This window comes from Lontra canadensis, unplaced genomic scaffold, assembly GCF_010015895.1.
Source record: "Lontra canadensis isolate GAN:19392208 unplaced genomic scaffold, GSC_riverotter_1.0 scaffold84, whole genome shotgun sequence".
NCBI lineage: Eukaryota > Metazoa > Chordata > Mammalia > Carnivora > Mustelidae > Lontra > Lontra canadensis.
In genome coordinates this window covers 2,690,804-2,711,686 of record NW_022631078.1, presented here as the reverse complement: position 1 = coordinate 2,711,686, position 20,883 = coordinate 2,690,804, and the positions used below count along the sequence as shown (strand labels likewise).

At 55.3% G+C, this 20,883-nt stretch overlaps 1 protein-coding gene across 2 annotated transcripts in view; it reads left to right on the top strand.

Annotated features, from left to right (window-relative positions):
- The window catches only part of TBC1D22A (TBC1 domain family member 22A), a 289,882-nt gene that overhangs the window by 254,862 nt on the left and 14,137 nt on the right, over positions 1–20,883 (top strand). For both annotated transcript variants that reach the window (XM_032882758.1, XM_032882759.1), the window contains exon 12: positions 10,348–10,443. In XM_032882758.1, coding sequence (XP_032738649.1) covers positions 10,348–10,443 — 96 coding nt within the window. The remainder of the gene's footprint in view (positions 1–10,347; positions 10,444–20,883) is intronic.

Sequence of the window (20,883 nt, the reverse complement as noted above, 5' to 3'; positions counted from 1 at the left end):
GGTCATGTGCTGTACACCATTGCTGTCCTGCCTGATGACCCGGGCGAGCTCTCGAGGTCTCCACCCTTCTCACCTGACCCCTCCAGCTCTGTGGTAGTCACAGGCTGGGTGCTGGGCCCAGAGGCGGCGGGACAGGACCTGGTACATGCTCCTGTGGCAGTGGACAGGGGTGTGACCCCACCGGGTGGCCTGTCCCCACGTACACAGCGCCCCAGGGCACCGCGGAAGCACCTTTCTGGAATCTGCCCTCGCAACCAGGAGCTTCCCCGGTCCCCAGTGCTGTGCTTCCTTCCCTGTGGGTTGACGCCTCGTCTGGCCCTGACCTGCTGTGCACATGGGGTTGGTGGGGGCGCTCTTCAAAGTCACGTCCTCTGCCCTCCACAGCTCTGCTTCTCCATCCAAATGCCGGGTTGTCCTAGCCGATGTCACAGCAGTCAGGACGGCCCTGATTGGATGTCCTAGACCTTGGAGAGAGTGGACGTCCCTCTGTGCTGAGTGGGTGTGGGCTGTGGGCAGGGGCAGGGGCGAGCTGTGGGCAGGGGCAGGGACAGGCTGTGGCGGGGGTGGGCTGTGGGCCACCACCACGGAGACCCAGCCTCCCCAGCCTGCCCTGCATGGCTGCTGGTTGTTACCGTCTGGGTGAAGCTTCATTAAAGCAGAAGCTCTTTTTTCATGACGATATCAATTTTTTATTTATTAATTTGCTGTTTTAATGTAATTTACCAAATCACCAAAGATAGATAATCCATGTAAGCAATGTTGTGAAAGCCCGCTTTCTCCTAATGCTGTGTCCTCTGAAGTGGGGGTGACGCTTACCCCACCTTCTGCTGGCCCCCGGGGGCATCTTGTGGGCGGCAGCTCCCCTGCAGCCGGCAGTCCCAGCGAGGGCAGGCACCAGGGCTGGCCTCAGGCGGACTTCCGCACTCCCTCAAATCAAAGGCCCTTAAGCAAATTAAAAGTGTAAACAAGGTTCCTTCCATAAGTCATCATTTTGGAACGTCCCTAAATACTCCCGGAGACCTTCTCTCAGCGTTTGCAATACTAATTAGCAGTCTTGCACTGCCGGGTTGCTTCTCCGAAGACCTTAGAGCCCTGTTTTCTGCGTGTTGTTCAGTCATCTTAAGTATCTGAAAAGAAATAGGCGTGTGTCTTCATGTTTGCTCTCAGCATCCCACCTGTCTGTTCCCCTTGTGCACCCACGTGAGTGGGTGTGTGTGTGTGTGACGTCATCCAGTCTTTGCTCCTGCTGTGGGGCTTGGAGTTTGGGGCAGGGCTTAGAAAGGAGGGAGGGTCACAGAGAGAAGGGGCTCCCAGGGCGGTGGGAGAAAGGACTGGTGAACCTTGAGGACAGCTGGCCGGGCTCCTGGGAGGAGGGCCAGGTCAGCTGGCTTCCTGGGAGACACAGGAAAGATCTTGAGGAACGAATAGGGTGTATGTGGCCAAGAAAACTCCCGAGAGGATTAGCTGCTAGGGTAGTGGCAGTGGGTACCAAAGCAGAGGTGAGGCTAGGAGGGTCTGGCATTTGGGGGGAGATTGAGAGGGTCCAATGTCAGATGGGGAGGTGGGGCGGGGTCCCTGATGGCAGAGGATTGTGTCATGTTAATAGTTCGGAAGTTATCCTAGAGGCAGTGGACCTTTAGAAGCGATACTGTGACGAGATAGGCGTCCATTTAGTCAGAGAGGGCGCCCTGCTCTCAGTGTGCAGGTGGGCTGGGGGCCTGAGGACGGGCCTCGAGATCAGTGCGGTTGGTGTTACGGATGTCTCAGCAGCGTTTCACCAGCTTTGAATTGTTAGTGGCTACAGTTCCAACACAGATGTTTTGAATGTTAATAGTTAACGTTGATTTAAAGAAAATGAATAGGGCAGAGCCTTTTGTGCCGGTATCACAGAGTACGCCAAAGGATGCTGGTGTAATGTTTAAAAACATAACCGTAAAGGAAAGGATGCTGTCATTGGCCGGAAATAATGAGAAAATATAAGTCTAGAGTGATAAGGGGGCAACATCAAAGCAGGCGCCCACCCGGGGGAATCTGCCAGTTCCTCTCTAGGGTCTGCCCCTGGGTTAGAGTGAGCCACGGTGGGGAGAAGAACCCCAACGGGACCGTTCAGAGACTCAGTGGGTGCTGGTGATTGCCTTTCTTGGGTTTGGCCATGGAAGTTTAAAGAAAAAGAAAGAAAACCTCTCCTCTCAGAGAGGCCACCGCAGTCCTGGATTCATAAGGGTTTGGAGCCCTAATTTCCATGACCTATTTGTCCTAAAAAATTTCAAGCTGAAAATTCAGTTGAAAGTAGTCTGGTGATAATAGTGCCCTCAGGTTCAGGTAGAAGTAAACACAGTTTTTTTCTCCCGAAGAAAATCATTTTTGATGCAAGCTTCAAAAAATTCCAACAGATAAAGTTCCAAGTAACATAAGCTCCAAAAGGGGAGCCCCATTGCAGAACAAGGTAGCAGGCCATGAGGGGCAAGAATCAGCAGAGAAAACAAACTGGAGAGAGGCCTACAAAGACTGCGGATCATAGGGTTCTCAGAGATGGGCTAGACAGTGAGCTCACTGGGTTTAAGTCAAGGAAAGGAGCACAAGGGAAGGGGACCCATCACAGTTTCCAAGGCAGGTGCGAGGAAAGAGCCAGGTGTCAAATTTACTGGATGCTCTCATTGCCCCGGAATTGTGGTGTGACACATTGGAGAGCCGACTAAGGAAAGACGACTCCCAGAAAGTACCTTGTCCAGGGAGACAGCCTGGTGAAAAGGGGAATAGAGAAAAGAGCTCAACTTTACCCACCCCAAATTCTGAGACATGAAAGAGAGTGCAGAGGGACAAGTGATGATGTCTTCCAGATTGATGGGGGCAGCCGACTCCAGGGACTCTGGGTGCCCGGGAGATCTATAGTAGGACAAAGAGTATAGGGAAGGGGCCAGACACGAGCACCAAGAACCTGGAAAGCAGGCAGAGAAAAAAGCTGGGTTTCCTGGGAAGGGAGGACAGGCAGACATAGCATTATACGGCAGAGGCTGGAAGACGGTGCGGTAACCTCTTCAGAAACGAGAGCCAATCTGGCATTGTGTATCCGGCAAAACTATCTTCCAGGAAAGAGAAGGACGTGAAGACATTTTTAGACAAAAAAAAAACAAAACGGAGAGTGTTTACTACTGAAAGACCTTCTCAAAGAAGGAGCTGCTAAAGGTTCCATTTCAAGGAGAATGACTTCAGAAGGAAGGTCTCCAGTGCAAGAAGAAACAAGCACGAAAAGGTGAGGTTACGAGTAACTACATCTGAAACAGTGAGAAGAATATCTGTGTTTGTGATGTTAAAAACATCAAGATAGAACTCACATGGACCAAGGCCAGTATTAGCTTTGCACCAGGGAACCTAAGATCTGTGTATGTCTTTGCTGTGCCTGGAGTGAACATACGCCTGACTTCTGTGCTGTTTGCGAAGGTGGTGAAGATCATGGTGACTCAAGACCCTGAGTTAGGATGCACGCTGACGTTTGCAGAGTGACTGTTAAAATAGGAGAAACAATTCAGTAAGCTCCAGAGTCGCTGGGGCTGTAGAATAAGGGGGAAAAGTACATCAGTCCAGCTGTAGACAAGGAAGAAAAATAATATAAAATAATATAAAAAACAAAATAATAAAAGAAGTGGAATAACTCTAAATTTAAAAGTGAGAAGATGCAGATGACTCTGAGTGAATCCGGAATCTGTTGGCAGGAGCTCAGCTCCACAGGGACTGTGTCTGGAGTTTTTAAAATCCAACACTGTACTAGTTATGAGACAAACATAAGGACGCAGAAAGCAAAGGATGAGAAAAACACACCCGGCAGGTTGTATCCGTCCTGACAACCAGGGACAGTCAGAAATGAAAATTTTCAAACCACCATTTTCATTTTGATTTTTGATTTTTTTGTAAAGATATTTATTTGACAGAGATCACAAGCAGGCAGAGAGGCAGGCAGAGAGAGAGAGGGGGAAGCAGGCTCCCCAGCTGAGCAGAGAGCCCGATGCGGGGCTCGATCCCAGGACCCCGGGATCGTGACCTGAGCCGAAGGCAGAGGCTTTAACCCACTGAGCCACCCAGGCGCCCCCTGTTTTCATTTTTAAATTTAACTTAGTGTTTTTCAGTTCAGGCACGGTGAACATAATGTCCCATGTGTTTCAGGTGCGCAGTGTGTTTCCACTGTTCTGTACATGTCTCAGCGCTCGTTGCGACACGTGTGCGCCTTGTCCCCTTTACTTCACCCCTCCTCCCACCCACCACCCTTCTTGCAACCTCCAGTTCTCTGCATTTGAAGTCTGTTTTTCTCTCTCTCTTTCTTCTTTCTTTGTTTTGTTGTTTGAATTCCACATGAGTAAAATCATAGAATGTCTTTCTCCCGACTTATTTCACTCAGCGTATGCCCTCTAGGCCCGTCTATGTTGTTGCACGTGGCAAGATCTCATTCTGTTTTATGGCTGAGTAACATTGCATTCCATATATACACCACATCTTTATCCCTTCATTTCTTTTTTTTTTTTTTTTAAGATTTTGTTTATTTATTTGACCGAGATCACAAGCAGACAGAGAGGCAGGCAGAGAGAGAGAGAGAGGAAGGGAAGCAGGCTCCCCGATGAGCAGAGAGCCCGCTTCAGGGCTCGATCCCAGGATCCTGGCATCATGACCTGAGCCAAAGGCAGAGGCTTTAACCCACTGAGCCACCCCGGCACCACCTATCCCTTCATTTCTTGATGGGCACTTGGGCTGCTTCTGGATCTGGGTTGTTGTAAATAATACCACAGGAAACACCGGGCGCATGTATCTCTTTGAGCTTGTTTCTGTTTTCTTTGCTTAGTGCATTACTGGATCACAGACTAGTTCTATTTTTACTTTCTGAGGAGCCTCCGTACTGTTACCCACAGTGGCTGCGCTGATTTGCGTTCCTGTCAACAGTGCGTGAGGGTTCCTTTTTCTCCGTATCTTTGTCAGCACTTGTTATTCTCGTGTTTTTGATTTAGCCATTCTGACAGGTGTGAGGTGGTCTCTCATTGTGGTTTGGATTTGCAGGTCCCTGATGGTGAGTGACATGGGGCATCGTTTCATGTGTCTGTGGGCCGTCTGTGTGTCTTCTTTGGAGAAATGTCTGTTCAGTTGCATTGAACATTTTTAATTGGGCTATTTTTGTTTTCGGTGTTGAGTTGTATAAGTTCTTTATATATTTTAGATATTAACCTCTTATCCGATGTGCCATTTGCAAATACCCTCTTCCATTTGGTAAGGTTGCCTTTTTGTTTTATGTTGGTTTCCTTTGGTGTGCAGAGGCTTTGTATTTTGGTGCAGTCTCAATAGTTTAATTTTGCTTTTGTATCCCATGCCAGAGGAGACATGTCCAGAAAAATGTTTTTATGGCTGATGTCAGAGATTACTGCCTATGTTCCTCACCCCCCAGGAATTTTATGGTTTCAGGTCTCAACGTTTAGGTCTTTAATTGACTTTAAGTTTATTTTTGTTCAAAACACTATTTTTATAAGTACCGCATGTTAACCGATTGTGCCACTGGAGCTCTGAAACGCTATTTTTAATAGTTACACAAAATATAAGCTACTTTGGGAAAATCTAACAAAAGATGCAACGTAACTGTACCTTGAAAACTATGAAACATGGTTAGAAATAATTAAAGAAGAGGTAAGTCAGTGGTTCGCTGTACCGTGTTCGTGAGTCAGGGCACTCCGTGTCGTAGAGATACGATTCCCCCAAATCAATCTACACATTCAGTGCAATTCCGGTAAAATCCCAGGAAGCTTCTTGGAGGAATTGACAAACTGACTCTAAAGTTTTCATGGAACTGCAGAATACTTAGGACAGACAAATCAACTCTGAGAAGAGCAAAAATAAGGGACTAACGCTACCTAATTACTAGCTCCGTGGAGAAAGGGTAGTCTTTTCAACAAATCACGAGAACAGTTAGATACCCTTGTTTTTAAACCAAGGAACTTCATCCCCTACCCTACACCACAGACAAAATGTACGACATTTTCTTAGAACATTTTTTTGGTATGACATAATTCAGAATGTATCACAGAACTAAATGTAAAGCTTGAAACTATTCCAGAAGAAACCCTTAGGTTAGGCGAAGATTTCTGAGAAATGGCATCGAAAGCAGGACCCATGAAAGAGCAAAGGAATACATTGAACTTCATCAAACTTTAAAATTCATGCTCTTCAAGAGTCAATGTCAAGAGGATAAAAGACGAGTTGTAGACAGAAGTGTCTGTAAAGCACGCAGCCGGTCAAAGGCTTGTCTGTAGAGTGCACGGAAAGTTGCTCCTGTCTCCGCAGTAAGAAACACACAGCTCAGGGGAAAACTGGAGAGACACTCCACCAAGAACGTCAAATAAGTACATTCGAGATGTTGGTCGTTAGAGAAGTGTAAATATGGAAATTAACACCATAGTGAGATCCTACGGCTCACCTCTGAGGAGGGCTCATTTTAAAAATACTGACCGTTTCGTACATCGACAGTGGGGTGACCGAGCCGGGACTCCGTCTGCCGCTGGTGGGAGTGTCCAGTGGTGCAGACGCGCTGCAAATAGTCTGGCAGGGTCTCCAGAGTCAAAACGTGCTACCGTGGAATCCAGCCGTCTGCTCCTCGGGCAGCCGCGGAAGTGAATCGACGGCCTATATTCATAGGAAGTCTGGTACGTGACGTGCACGGCAGCCGAGTTTGTCGTGGCCCCACACTTAAAGCCACTCGTCAATGGGCAGACAGCCCTGGCGAACAAGCTCTCACAGGTATTAATGGCACATTACTGAGCAGTCAGAGGCAGTGGCCTTGTAGTGACATGGCTGAGTGTCACAGCAATAGTGCTGAGTCACGGTACCTGGACACAAAGCACGTGCTGGACGCGTCTCTCTGCACAGAAGTGTAGGAAGTGTATGGGGCGCCTGGGTGGCTCAGGTGGTTAGGCATCTGCCTTCGGCTCAGGTCATAATCTCAGGGTCCTGGGATCAAGCCCCGCTTCAGGGCTCCCTGCTCAGCAGAGAACCTGCTTCTCCCTCTCCCTCTGCCTGCTACTCCCCGTGCTTGTGTTCTCTCTCTCTGTCAAATAAATAAACAAAATCATAAAAAAAAAATATAGGAAGTGTGAACTGTTGTTGTAACAAAAGTAGATCATGATTGCCTGGGGACTAGGGGTTGGGGGAGAGCGTGTAGACGGGCCTGAGGAAACCTGCGGGTGATGGATAGGTTCATTCTCTTGATTGCGACGGTGGTTTCACAGGTATAGACATACATCAAAACCTAGCAATTATGTACTTTCAATATGTAAATTTATTGTTCGTCAGTTATAGCTCGACAAGGGCTGCTTAAAATCAATGAACCCAACAAAAGTTGACAAGTAGTTATGGTCCTGCGACACCCCTGCCCCTCCTGGAAGACTTTAAGGCAAAAGCATTACCTGATAAGGGGAATCACATGTACTGACATTGATCAGCACGCCAGGAAGGTAAAATAATGTAAAGCGTGTATGCGTCTAATAACGTAGTTTCCAAATATATAAAACAAAGATTGGTAGAACTGTAAGGAGAAATCAGATCGCCCATTGTAATGGGGTTTTTAACACATTTCTGTTATTGATAGCTCACGAGGTGACAAAGTCAGCGAGGATTTATAGGAGAACTGAGAAACGTTATTGATTAAATTTCCCTAATGAACACATATGGGATATTGTATCCAAGGACTCTCGAATACATACTGTTAACACACACCTGGTGACAGTAGCTGGCATTTACTTACTATTTACTATGCTCCAGCATTATCCTAAGTACTTAATGTTGTTTTATTTACTTAATCTTCATAATATTTCACAGATGAGGAACGGAGGCAGGGGGAGGCTGGATACTTTGTTTGATGGTAGAGCTAGTAAGTGGCAGAGCTGGGCTCAAACCAGGCCCCCGCTGTGCTTTTGATCTGTGAATGTGCTGCCTTATGGGGCCTTTGTGGAAGCTAATTGTTTTCCACTCCAAAAACCAAATCCAAAGGAACAAAAGAATCCTCATCATGGAACTAACATTCTCTTTTTACAGATTTATTTGAGAGAGAGAGGTGTGAGTGAGCTCACGGTGGGGGGAGGCAGGAGCGCAGGGCGCGCGGAGAGAGAGAGGAGGCTCTCCGTCAGACTCAGGCTCCATCCTGTGACCCTGGGATCACGATCTGAGCTGATACGAAGAGTCAGATGCAAACCGACTGTGCCGTCCAGGCGCCCCTACATCACATGCTCCTGCGACAAGCCAGGAACCAAAGGAAGCTCAGAAGTCGAAACCAGATAAGCGTGAGCCACAGGTTTGTAGATTTTTAGTATATGTGCTGCTGAAGCGAGCACTGTTGATAGATTTTTAAAAAACATGCTAATAAGTAAGTTGTGGTTCCAACATGTAAATCATAAAATAAGGCAGAACATTCTTAAGGATAGTAAAGACATCATTCAGCTGTGGAACGTAGCGGACGTGGGGCTCCTAGAAGACAGTGCGTAGCCTCAGATGCTTGCTCGTGTCGGAGACGAGGAAGGGCCAGACATGAACATCGTCCATCTCACGTTCGAGAAAGGACCGGACGACGGAGACATAACTCGAAGCCATTCCGCATCTGTGTTTGCCGGAGTCCGTACAGTGTCCGCGGCGAAGCAGGGCGCGCTGGCAGCAGGAAGGCCGTGGTGAGGGCGACGGCACAGGTGGAGGAAGTAGGGGAGGTTGGCCAGTCGAACAGGGACCCAGAAGTTGGTTCTTGGGAAACACGGACAAAATTAGTCTTGGGCACCGTTGAGGACGGTGGTGAGGGAAGGCACACACAGGCGCATTCCTAAGGCTGTCCAGTAGGGTGCGGCTACACGTGCAGCAGGGACTTCAAGAAAAATGGGTTATTAGGAACAAATTTGAAAACTTAGATGACAGATTCTTAGAGAAAGAAAAATTTTCAAAAATGTTGAAGGAGTCTGAGGAGTTAGAACTTGAGTCAGGGGTCCCCGTCTTTCCACCGGGAAAGCGCCAGGCCTGGCGTGTTCTTCAGGGGATTCCTAGCAAGCACGCCGCGGGGAGACGTCCCGGTCTGGTACGGACTCTGAGCGTGGAAGCGGAGAAAGAGGGAGGCACAGTCTTCACATTTCAGCTGGACAGGGGCAGTTCAGGAAAGGCCAACGGGGGGCCCATCTCGGCGTAGACGTGGAAATCCTCTAAATGAAACATGAGCTGTGGGACCGAGCTGTGATGAAACAATACGTTGTGGCCAGATTGACTTTATCCGGGAATGCAAGGTTGGCCTGACGTTAAGGAACCAAGTACACTGGTGTCACTCATCACAGGAACAGATGAGAGGGAAATGACCTTATCAGCTCCACTGATGCAGGGAGAGCGTCTGAGGGAGTTCTGGAAGCTGCCGTCGTAAGAACTAGTGAGTCAGGGCGTGTGTCCTGCGCAGCTCTGTGTTACTGTCCACCGGAAAGACTCAGGGCAAAGCCCAGATGGTTATCGGGGCTGAGGCGTGCAGAGCCGCGGTCCCTGCGAGGTGAGGGTGTGTAGGGCAGGGGCGCGCCTGCACTGTCCATAGCCCAGGGCAGCGAGGTGAAGTCCCACTGGGCCGCTGTGTCTGTCCTCCCTTCCTCCCAGCTCTGTGCCGCCAGCGTGGCCACACCCCTTCTCTGCCTTCTTCTGTGATTTACTCGTAGGAACCATGGCTTACTTGGTAGCTTTTCTGGAAGATTGGAAGCATGTGGCTCACTGGGATTCTGTCTTTTGAGCTATCTTTGGTTGTTGGTCTGTAACTCAATTGTGTTGTAAGAGGAACGGGAAGAGCTGAGTTTTGAGAACCGGGTTTCAAAAGCTGGGAGCGCACGCCTGAACGAGGGCCAGCACGGGAGGAGGGGTGCCCCGAAGAGGAGGCGAGTGGAACCCACTGTGGGAGGGACGGTTCGCCCGGTGAGGAGCCTCCTCCCCGCCCCACCGGTTCACGGTTCCAGGTGGCTTCGTTTCCCTGGGGGTGCCCTCTGGGAGCCAGGACCGGAGTTGAGCCGCGGCCAGTGACCCGGCCCCTGTGGGCAGGTGTCCTCCCTGGGTCCTGGCCCGGAATGCGGGCTCGTCGGTGTGCCTTCTGTTATTGCTGGCCGTCATCTGTGCGGGAGGGCGGGAGAGACAGCCTGTCCCCTTCTCTTCGTCAGGAGCCTGTACCGATGTGAAGGAGAGAGAGGAGGAAAAGCGAGCAAGTCACGTGGGCTTTGCCCTTCTGAGCACCCCGGGGGCTCTGCCTGGCGGGGGACGCCGGCCACCGGTGGCCACGGGGACGTGTGGGCGTACTCATGTCCCCTGTGTTCTCTCTTGCAGTCTGAACCCGATGGCTTCTCTCATTTCCACCTGTATGTCTGCGCTGCTTTTCTGGTGAGATGGAGGAAGGAAATTCTAGAGGAGAGGGATTTCCAGGTGAGTAGGTGCCTTCTCGAAAGGCCTGCACTTGACTTCTCCTGGGGGAGATTCACGACTGTCCTTCCGGGGCTGTCTGAGTCGTGACACTGACCTCTCGCCGTTGGCAAGCTCGGCCACCGGGCCAGACACGCGGCCCTTTCCCAGCCTCCCAGAGGCGCTTCCTGAGCCCAAGTGTGTCCTCGACAACGCGGCCCCAAGGGGTGGCTGCAGGCATGTGTCCTCGACAGCGCGGCCCCGAGGGGTGGTTGCGGGCTGCGCTGTGTTACGGGAGGTGCCGGGCGCTGAGCAGACGGCTGCTTCACAGCTGTGTGACTCGGGCATGTCGCTTAGCCTCTCTGGGCACTTTCCTCAGCGACTCGTCAGCTCTGTGCTCAAGTAAGGGGCTCCTTGGGGGCTGAGTCCCCAGCCCCTCCCCCACAAATGTGCCTCCAGGGGTGGCCTGAGTACCATGGGGGTGTTGACCCCTTCACAGGGTGCTTTCCACAGGGCCCCCAGATGTCTCAGCGCTTCTGCTGGTGACCTGGGAAGATGGGGACTCTCAGGTACACGGAAGGGAGCGTTAACCGTGGGGACCAGGGACCCCGGGCTCCGCCCCACCTGGCTAGGGACACTCTCTGGCCACTTTACCTCCTTGAGACGCTTGGCTTTTAGGTCAGGGACCACTAGGAGGCCCTATGTCTGGGGTCACCATGAGGTGGCTCTGGGCAGTCTGCTTGGCCTTGTGGCACCCGGCTCCTTGTGGGAGGCTTGGGGTAACAGTGCTGGCTGAGCTGGAGGCTGGCCCGTGGAGAGCCTGGCTGCTTCTCTGAGGGAGAGGGGCACAGCTTCCCTGGGGCACAGCGGCCAGCCATGCTGTGACCCCGGCCTGCACATGCCCCTGTGCTTGGGCTGACTCCCTGAGCGTCTCCTGGGGAACAGGTGATACGAGGAGACCAGGGCTCTCCCCAGTGACCCTGTGTAGGATTCTCATCGCCTCTCTCCTGGGCTCTGCCTTGTCGGGGGAGGTGAGACAGAACGCGGGGTAACCGGAGTTCATGACCGTGGGGGCTGCGTGAGAACGTGCTAAAGTGGGAGGCTCGTCACTGCCCCAGGGATCACTCTTGAGGCCCGACCCTCGGCAGCCTGAGCCACATGTGCCTGGGAAATGGCCCTTGAGTCCTGGTTGGGGAGAGACTCATGACAAATGGGCCACCTTATAAAGGGCCTTTGCCACTCTGCCGCCATTTCCTCCCCTGCTCCCCAGATGAGGACGTGCCACCAGGATCCCCTTCCTGGGTCATGGGGAGGGTGCCAGTCAGCTTGTGCTCATGAGTGTGAAGTGCCATAAGGGGCTGACGCAGAGCTGTCACCCCCTGGGCTGGGGGACCACGGGTGGGAACAGCCCTGCAGGTGAGGGACCTGGGTGAGGTCGGGGGAGGTCGGCCCTGGGCCCGGTGGGGCCTCCCGTCTTCCCACTCTTCACACAAGAGCCCTTTGAGGGGGCGGCCCGGGGCCCTGCCACATGGCAGGTGACCCCCGGAGGCAGCGTTCCTGGTGGTCTGGAAGATGTGTCTCCAAGTCCCGTGGCTCCTTAGTGCACCGTGTTTTCCCAGTGCGGGAGCCCCGCGTGGCGCTGGCTGCGGACGTTGCCCGGTGCTAGTGGGGGGTTTGCACGGGGAACGGCCCAGAGCGGGCTGCCGGCCTTCTCAGGTCCCGCTCCCGAGCTTGTAGTTCATGGGGCCAGGGGATGAGTGGAGCCCATGCAGAGCACGGGGAGGACCCGGGGCGTCCGTGTCACGGGTTGGGATGAGCTCCTGGTACGAAGGTGGCAGCAAGTTGTAGAGGACTGAAGTAAGTGGGAGAGGACACAGGAAAACAGAAATGAAAGAGCCTTTGGCGTTCTGGTGAGTGTGGGGGAATCGTGTTTGTAATCCTGGCATTTTAGGACAGCGAGTGCACCCAGGAAGGACAGCCTGCGTGACTGAGACCAAGACCCCAAGTCTCCAGCAGGAGACCATACCCGGCATGAGGCTTTAGAAGCCCCCACGCCCACTCTGCAGACCTGTAATGTGCCCCTTGGGAAACAGCGTTGCTTTACGTCATTTTCATAGGAGCAGAGTCCCTTCCCGAGGAGAGCGGCTTCCCAGAAGCAAGGAGACTCCCCTGGTGTCCATCGGGGCCCTGTGGCGGGTGCCGGGGCAGGGGTGATGGGCTCTGCCCGCTGAGCTCGGTTTCCCTGAACTCGGGCAGGTGGTGTACCTCGGCTTCAGAGGCTCTCCCGGGCCGGTCCAGCGCAGCCCTCGCAGCCCTCCCTCTGGGTCAGGCCCTGCGCAGACTGTCCCCAGATTCCATTCCCCCAGTGTGTGTGGGCTGGCTGGGGGTGACGGTGCTGGGCCCGGGACAGGTGGCTGTGGGCTGGGGCAGGAGCCTGCCACAAAGGCATAGAGCAGGGCAGGGAACCCCGGACAGGGCCCCGCGGAGGACAGCCTGCTCTGCAGCTGGGAGTACGTCGGTGAGGCCCGCGCTGAGTGTGCCCCAGGGGTGGGGGCCGGGTGGGGTGGCTGTCGGGAGACAGCCGGAGAAGGACAGAGCCAGGGAGGACTCCTGGCCTTTCCTAACACCTAACACGGTGTCCCGAGGGCCACAGGCATGGGGAAGAGGCCCGGGATGCAGCCGCAGAAGGACTTTGGGGGCAAGGAGCCCTGAGGGAGGGGTGGGGAGAACAGACTCAGGGGACGCAGCCAGGACCTAGGGACCTTACGACATGCCGGGGGAGGGGCGGCCACGGGCAGGGGGCACACACGGGAAGGAAACAGGGCTGGCATGATTCCCATCAGGCCGTGAGGAGGAAATGTTAAACAGAGCAGGGGGGGATGATGTCACATGTGGTCCGAGCAGCGCCTCGGGGCTTCACGGTGGGACGGAAGCTTCGGGGAGCGTGGGCCCAGGGCTTCTTCACTGAGGCCTTGATCTGTGTGTTGTGCTGTCTCTGTAGGTTAGACTTGAATTCAGAACCGCATGAAACAGACTCAGATGAAGCAAGCGCAGGGGGAGACATGGCGGGTCTGATCGGGAGCAGAGGGAGGTTATTGCGAGTCTAGATGCAGAGGCCGGGGCAGCCGGAGAGCTCTGGGCAGTGAGGGCTGTGCAGACCACGGTCGCGTCTTCCACGTTTCTGTGGAACATTTGCAGAGCGGATCTTCTGCCCTCAGCGGTAAGCGTCCAAGTCTGGAAAGCTGGAGTGACGCGGGCTGTATTTGCTGAGCGTGACCCTTTCCGGCGAGATGCTGGCCAAGTTGAAACGGAAGAATTGGGCATGTAGGTCTTGTGGAGCCGCGCAGGAAGAAAGTGACCTCGGAAACACAGGGTGGCTTTTAAGAGCACGTGGGACGTGGCGCACCTGGGGGCACAGGCGGCTGAGCGTCTGACTCGGTTTTGGCTCTGGTTGTGATCTCAGGGTTGTGGGATCGAGCCCCATGTCAGGCTCCGTGCTCGGGGTGAAGGCGGCTTGAGGTGGTCCCTCTGCCCTTCCCCCACTCATCCTCACTGGCTCGCTCCCTCAGATGATAAATAAATAAGCCTCACCCCCCCGAATAAACCTTACCGAAAAGAAAAGAACACATGAGACATGATGAACACAGACTCTCAGCCAACGTACTTTTATTATGTAAAAACATTAAAAATATACTAACCTTTTAACTCAAGAAGTGAGCTACGGGAAAATAAAGTCGACGTGTGATAAAGGTGGTAAAGGGTTAGTACACATAAATGAAGGGTCAGGAAATGGGGTTCATGATAGAACTAAGAACATCTTGGATGCCTGGGGGGCTCAGTTGTTAAGTGTCTGCCTTCAGCTCAGGTTGTGATCCCAGGGTCCTGGGATCGAGTCCCGCATCGGGCTCCTTGCTCAGCAGGGAGCCTGCTTCCCCCTCTGCCTGCCGCTCCCCCTGCTAGTGCTCGCTCGCTCTCTGACAAATAAAGTCGTAAAAAAAAAGAGCACCTCACGTAGAAGGCAGGCACAGATGTCAGCGGAGCAGGCGGCCTTTACCGCAGACCCGGACACGCGGGAGCCAACAGCTGTCCTCCTGGGTTTGGGGCAGGCAGAGTGCAGAGATTTAGGGAGCATAGAAAATGCCGGAATTGCTGCAAGATGAAGGAAAATAACAACCCTTGACTGGACCCAGAATTTTTTGATAAGTTCCAACGTTTTCCAAAGTCTTACCTTTAAAAACAGTTTTGAGGTCAGAACCCGTCTTTCCAGTGATTTCTCTCAAACGTTCCAGACCCTGTTGCCGTGTGCCCTGGGACTTGCAGAGGGAGATGAAGAACGGGCCTGTGTTGCTCAGAGCCGCCTGCCCGGGCGCTTCCCTCCTGTTGGCCCGTCTCACTCTGGATTATTACTGACCTCTGTCTGTTCTGTGTGTCTGTCTGCACACCGAGCTGACCGTGTGCAGCGCTGTGCGGTGAGGGCCCGTCCCGGTCCTGCTCACCAGGCTCCCTCGGCCCCGGCCCAGCGCCTGACCCGGGAAGGCAGGAACGTCAGCATGGGTTGAGTAGAGGAATTCTGCATTTATTAATATGAAGGGCAGCCCCTGCAGGAGTGAAACTAGAATCTAGTTCCGCTTAGCGGTAGAAATACCAATGTCCTCGCTAAAGTAGCGGCAGATTTAACCTGTTAATAGAGTAAATAAAAATATCCCGTTAAAAAGTTTTTCCCAGGAATTCTGAACTGGTCTGCTCTTGACACATCCTTTGGTGTCCGGATCCCACGTGTGCAGGGCTCCCTTAGAGGGGCTCATGAGCCTCAGCATAGGGTCCTACTCATGGCCAAGGTCTGTCACCACGACATGGCAAAGATGTGCAGCTGGGTCTGTCGGGGGAAGGTGCCCAGGAGGAGAGTGAGGGGAGCGGGCTGCAGGCTCCTTGTGCCCTCCCCAAGGGAGCCACGCAGAGCGGAGCCTCGTCTCTGCTGTGGGAAGCCCGGAAGACACCGAGAGCCCAGGGTTTTCAGTGGGGGCAGGTCACCGAGATGGTAGATTCCAAAGCAAAGCTGGTGCTTACTGTGAACGCTGTACCAGCGGTGTCTGGGGGCTGGCACGGAGCTCCAGCTTTCCCATGGAGGGAGCACCTCAAGAGCATGTTCCGGATGCCAGCCGGGGACCAGCCCTGTGGCCAGGCCCCTCGTGAGCCACATCTGCTGCACTAACGCTTCTGCTCGCTGCTGGTGGAACGCCCTAGCCGACAGCCGGTGGCATTAGTCTCATGATTTCTTATGAACTGTAATAGCTTTTCCTGCATTTAATAGTGAAAAAACAACTCTACCCTAACATAGAACCAAAAGAATCCTTATCTCAACACGCTGAAGATGTCTATGGTCAGTAGCCAGCGACATGTAGGGGACACTGCGGACAGCGCCTCTGCATTGGCAGCGCGCGCCTGTCCGGGGTACGATGGATCCGTGTTCAGCAGAGGATCCGGGCTCCTGCCCCGTCCGGTGCGCGCAGACACACACACGCCAGGGACATGAAGAATAGGTTTTCTGGACGCGGGGACTCTGCAGGGAGTGAGCTCACACCCATACTGGTGTTTGCTGTAAAGGCCCTGCTGCTTCCTGCCGGGGGAGGCCCGGAGCCTGGCGCAGGGTGGAGGAGGAGGGTGTCTGAGCAGGTGGGGGTGCATCAGAAACCCTTTGCCTGAGCGAGGACCCCCGAAGCCAACACTGAAGCAGAGCAGACAGACGGACCTGGTGTGCGGCCCCGCTGCTCTGAGTCCGGCTCTCGGAGCAGGAGTGACAGCGAAGCGCCCCTGCTCTGGGGCCAGCCGTGGTGCGAGGGCCGCACCCCTCACTGCGGTGTTCTCGGACGACGGCCAGAGTCCAGGGCTCAACCCGAGAAGACGCCGGCTCTCTGGAGGGGCCGCGGTCAGCACAGCCTTGCCGTCGCGAACGTCTGTCCCTCTGAAACGCATCCTCCGAGGTCCAAGGCAGGTGGAAACCAGGAAGGGACTCACCGACAGGCCCCGGATGTAGTCCACGTTGGTAGAACATGGAGAGCTCGTGTGAGTCGCTGACGGAGGGCGGTCGGCGGTCGGTGCGCAGGAGAATTCACGCAGCTGCCCGGCAGGTATGCGTGGCTCTCGGGTCGGTCGTGAGGAATTGAGGTGGGAAACGCCACCTGGGACATCAGCGACGCTCTCCACGAGGCCCCTCAACACAGGTGAGGCCTGCGTGGGCAAGCAGGCTCCTTCCTTCCCGCGGGGTGACAGCCGTCAGTAACTTACGTCGGAGCCTTTCCTGCACCCGGTAGTGCCCCTCGTTGATGGTCGTGTGGAAACAGCCCGTCCACACCCCGCGTATCCAGGGTGAGGAGGACGGGTCTCTGGGCTGGAGTTCTCGCTGCTTGCGGTGTTCCACCGCTGCCCCGAGTCCCATCTGCAGGGCCTGGCTCCGATGTGGGAGCGCGCTCCCAGCACATGCCGTGCCGGGGAAAAGCAGGATCTGAACCTACACGCATCTGTATGCGTCTGCGTGTAGATGTGTTTCATGTACGCACGCACGTGTGTACGCACGGGTGCCCAGCCGCACGTGAACACGCACGCGGCACGCGCACGCAGACTGTGCAGATCTGCGCGTGCACACGCGGGACGCACGTGCTGATCGACGTGTATGTGTAGATACGAGGGTGACCCGGGTGTGCTTGTGTTCTGTGTACAGACAGAAGCCGGAACAGAAGCTGATCACAGCGTTAGCCTTACTGAGTCTTGGTCAGGGCCGTTATGCATATCTTATTTCTTATCTGAACTCCTGAAACATTTTCCACATCCTCTCACTATGGGATCAACGGGGCTTTCCCCTTGGGTTCGTTCCCAGGTGAAGGAGGGGAGACCGTCGGGGAGGGGTCTGGCCCAGAGCCAGTGCTCAGGGGTGCTGGCCTCTGCGACCTGGGCCCTTTCTTGATCCCACAGCAGGTGGCCCTCTGTAGTGGATCCCTGTGGCCCCATGTGTCGCTCAGCTCATGCACATGTGTGATGCTGACACTCCTGTGGTCCTCAAAGGCAAGAAGCATGTGCTGCCCTCTGAGAACCCTCGGTGACGCATGGCGCCCGTGTGTGTTGGGGTGGGGATGGCTGCTCCCTGAAAGGGGGACCGAGGGGAGAAGGTGGAAGGTCGAAAGGTGGCATGAAGAGGGAGGAGCATAGACTCTGGCCACCCCCCCCACGCCCCAAAACGGTTTCTGCAGCTGCTCACGGCCTGTCGAGACCATCCCTTTCCTTTGGCCAAGGTGCCTGGATGGGGCCTTCTTGTCTGCTGCGCAGCCAGCCTGCGGGGCGCGCTCTCTGTTGGGTGGGGCTTCTCTGTGCCCTGTCACCTGTCCCCTTCCATGGGGGCAGGGTGGATGAGGTCATCTCTCACAGCTGTGCAGCATCCCTGTTCAGACTGGGCTGCAGTCTAGGATGTGACCTGTGAGCCCCTGCCCGGCGCAGCCCTGCACTCGGCAGGCCTCCCGGCGTGCACCCCTGCAGACCTCAGAGATCTGTGGTCAGGAACAGCCTTGTGGGGCGTCTCGGACTGAGAGAGAAATGCAGCAGCAGCACCCAAAGCCTGCGCTTCTCAGAGCCCGTGCGGGGCCCGGCGTGCAGGAGCGACCCGAGGTGGCCTCCCTGTGGCCTATCCGCCAGCCATGGGGGCCCAGGTGCTCCCCTCTGCCATAGCTTCGTGGGCAGCCTCAGAGCAGACGCTCCTGAGCTCGGACCTGTGTCTGCTTGGCCTCCGGGCCTCAGACTCAGCTCTAGCTTTAGAATTCCCTGTGGAGGCAGGTGGAGGGAAGCCGCATGCACTCGCCTGGGGGATTTGTACTGTCTCTGGGGGACGGCTGTGTGCGGCTGCCGAGGACGTGCCAGCCCTTCCAGGAGGCTGCTGAGTGTCCCTGCGGGTCCTGCCAGCCCAGGCCTCTGGGAGGCCTGGGGTGGCGCCTCTGTCCATTTTGGGCCACCCCGCTGTCCCCTTTGCCTGGAAGTCAGAGAGGTCAGAGTCCGTGCAGACGCTCCAGGCAGTTTTCCTCCCCACATGGGGCAGTGGCCTGCCCAGGGCCGTGCGGGGAGCAGATGGTAGGACACTCAGCGTCCGCTGCTCTGCACACCTTCATGTGGGGCTCCTTCATGCTCGCGGACAAGCCCTCGCTGCCCACATCCCTGGCGCATGCATGCCCCCTCCAGCGGATGAGTTCGCGGGCCAGATGCGGCCCGGGCAGGGGTCCGGTCTCCGTCAAACCGGATCCGTCCCGCAGTGCTGGGCGCCCTGTGGCGGGTGGATGGTTCTGCGCGGTTTGCGTTCCATCCTGTGTTCATCTGAAGCAGCAAATGTCACGAAATGCCAGAGTAAAGATCAATTGTCTCTTTCTTGATCATTTCAAGGCATTTTAAAGACAAAATCAGGTCAATTGAAAGCTAATCTTCACGTGGACTGTTGTGCCGTTATGCGCTCCCGTGGGTGGCTGTGTGTGTGTGAGTGTGGGGCTTGTGTGGCCGTGGCACCCTACGGTAAGCAGGTTGTGTCTGGTGCGTGGCCCCCTGTGCTGTGGAGCCGTGCCCAGCCGAGGGGCATCTGGGGACTCCACCCACCAACCCGGAAGGGGAGGCGGGACGGTGAAGGGACAGTTTGGGAGCATCAGGCCTCAGTTTCCCTGTCAGAAGGGGACAACAGGTGTACCCTGCCGTCGGAGCTCATGCGGTTGCTGGAGGGTGCGTGAGGCCATGGACGGAGGAGGGGCTCGGAGCTGCTGTGCACACACACGCGCACACTCGGAGTCTCTGACCAGCCCAGCAGGGGAAGGGATCGATCCCGTCCGTTTGATCTCTGAACAACAGGCCCGTCTTCGTTGCACGCAGAGATTTGCTTCAGTGGTCATGAAGCAAACCCTCCTGTGTCTCCGGTGGAGCCAGACCCCGGGTGCTTCCACTGTCGCGGAGGAAGGCCCTGTTTGTGCGGCGTTGGGGTTTCCTGTGTGGCTGAGCTGCACCCTCCCCGTCATGACGGCGGGTGGCACTGCCGGTGTCCTCTGCTGGGACAAGTCCAGGGGCAGCGGCTTCAGGGGATGTACCTGGTGGGCGTCTCCCTGGGACAGGTGGTCTTCCCGGGCCCGTGCGCCCTGAGCTGTGTGGGCCGGACTCCGATCCCTGATTGAAGGGACTCAGGCCTCTCCTTGCCCACCTATCTGCTGCCCATCCCGCTGCCCCGGCGTCTGCCCCACGGCTCCCCAGTGCTCCCTGCAGGGGTAGCCTTGTGGGGTGGCAGCGGCCTTTGGTGAGACTCCATGACGGGGGAGGCAGGAGGAGCTGGGATCCTGTCCTGTCCCGTCCTGTCCACTCTTAACCCACCCCTTCCTGTCCCTGTCCCGTCCCCTGTTGCTGCTGTTGCTGTCGCTGGGATCTGCCCGCCGGCCCCCGGCCCCTGACGCTCCTCCCCTGATTATTTTGTTTGCTGTGATTGGAATTCCCCAGGCATTTTTTTGAGGGAGATGGGAGTCTGCACAAGATTGGAGAAAATCGATTTTCTCCCATGACTGTCCTCAGACATATCTCTATTTTAACTAAATCATCTCGCTCTGCGGTGGGTTTCATTTCCCCTGTGGGATTGAGCTGGGGGTACCTGAGCCTGTGGGATCCCGGTGACGGCGGGGCAGCATGCAGGCCGCTCCCTGTCCCCGCCCCTGGCTCCGGGAGAGACAGCAGGAGCCCCAGCCAGGGCGCCCGTCCGTCCTCCGTGTTCAGGGTGCTCAGAGGGAGGTGCGTGACAGGCAAACTCTGTGACTCTCGGCCCGAGTGGAAGCATGTTTCCCTGACCTGCCAGCCCGAGAGCGGAGCCGGGGGCATGTCCACACGTCTCCTCCAGACGTCCTGTGTTCCTCCTCTCTCCTGCGCTCCTCCTCTCTCCTCTCACACTGCGCTCGAACGAATACCGCGGCCTCTTAGGAGGGGATGCTTGGACTTCGTGCTGTGGGTCCTGTCGGTGAGGGTCTCTGCTCACCTCCTGGGAACTACCTGTCTTACGGGGGGTTCAGTAGGAGCCTGGCACCCCTGCGGTAAGCAGGTGCCGGCTCGTCGTTTCCACGGCGCTCTCTGCTGTCCGCGGAGTTCCTAGACGTCTCCATAGACTCAGGGAAACGAGCTCCACGGAGTGGCTCCCGGCACGGAGAGGAGAGGCTTGGGGGCGGGGGGGGCTGACCCCAAGTATTCTTGCCACGGTCACATACGTTTCATGATGATTTTTATTGTATTAAAGGTGTTTGGTGTGTGATTTTTACTTTTATTTTCATTTTATTTTGCTGTAAGCAGGCTCCGCACCCGGCACAGAGTCCAGCACAGGGCTCGATCTCACCACCCTGAGATCAGCACCCGAGCTGAGATGCAGAGTCGGGCGCTTAACCAGCAGAGCCCCAGGTGCCCGCGCGCGTGTGATCC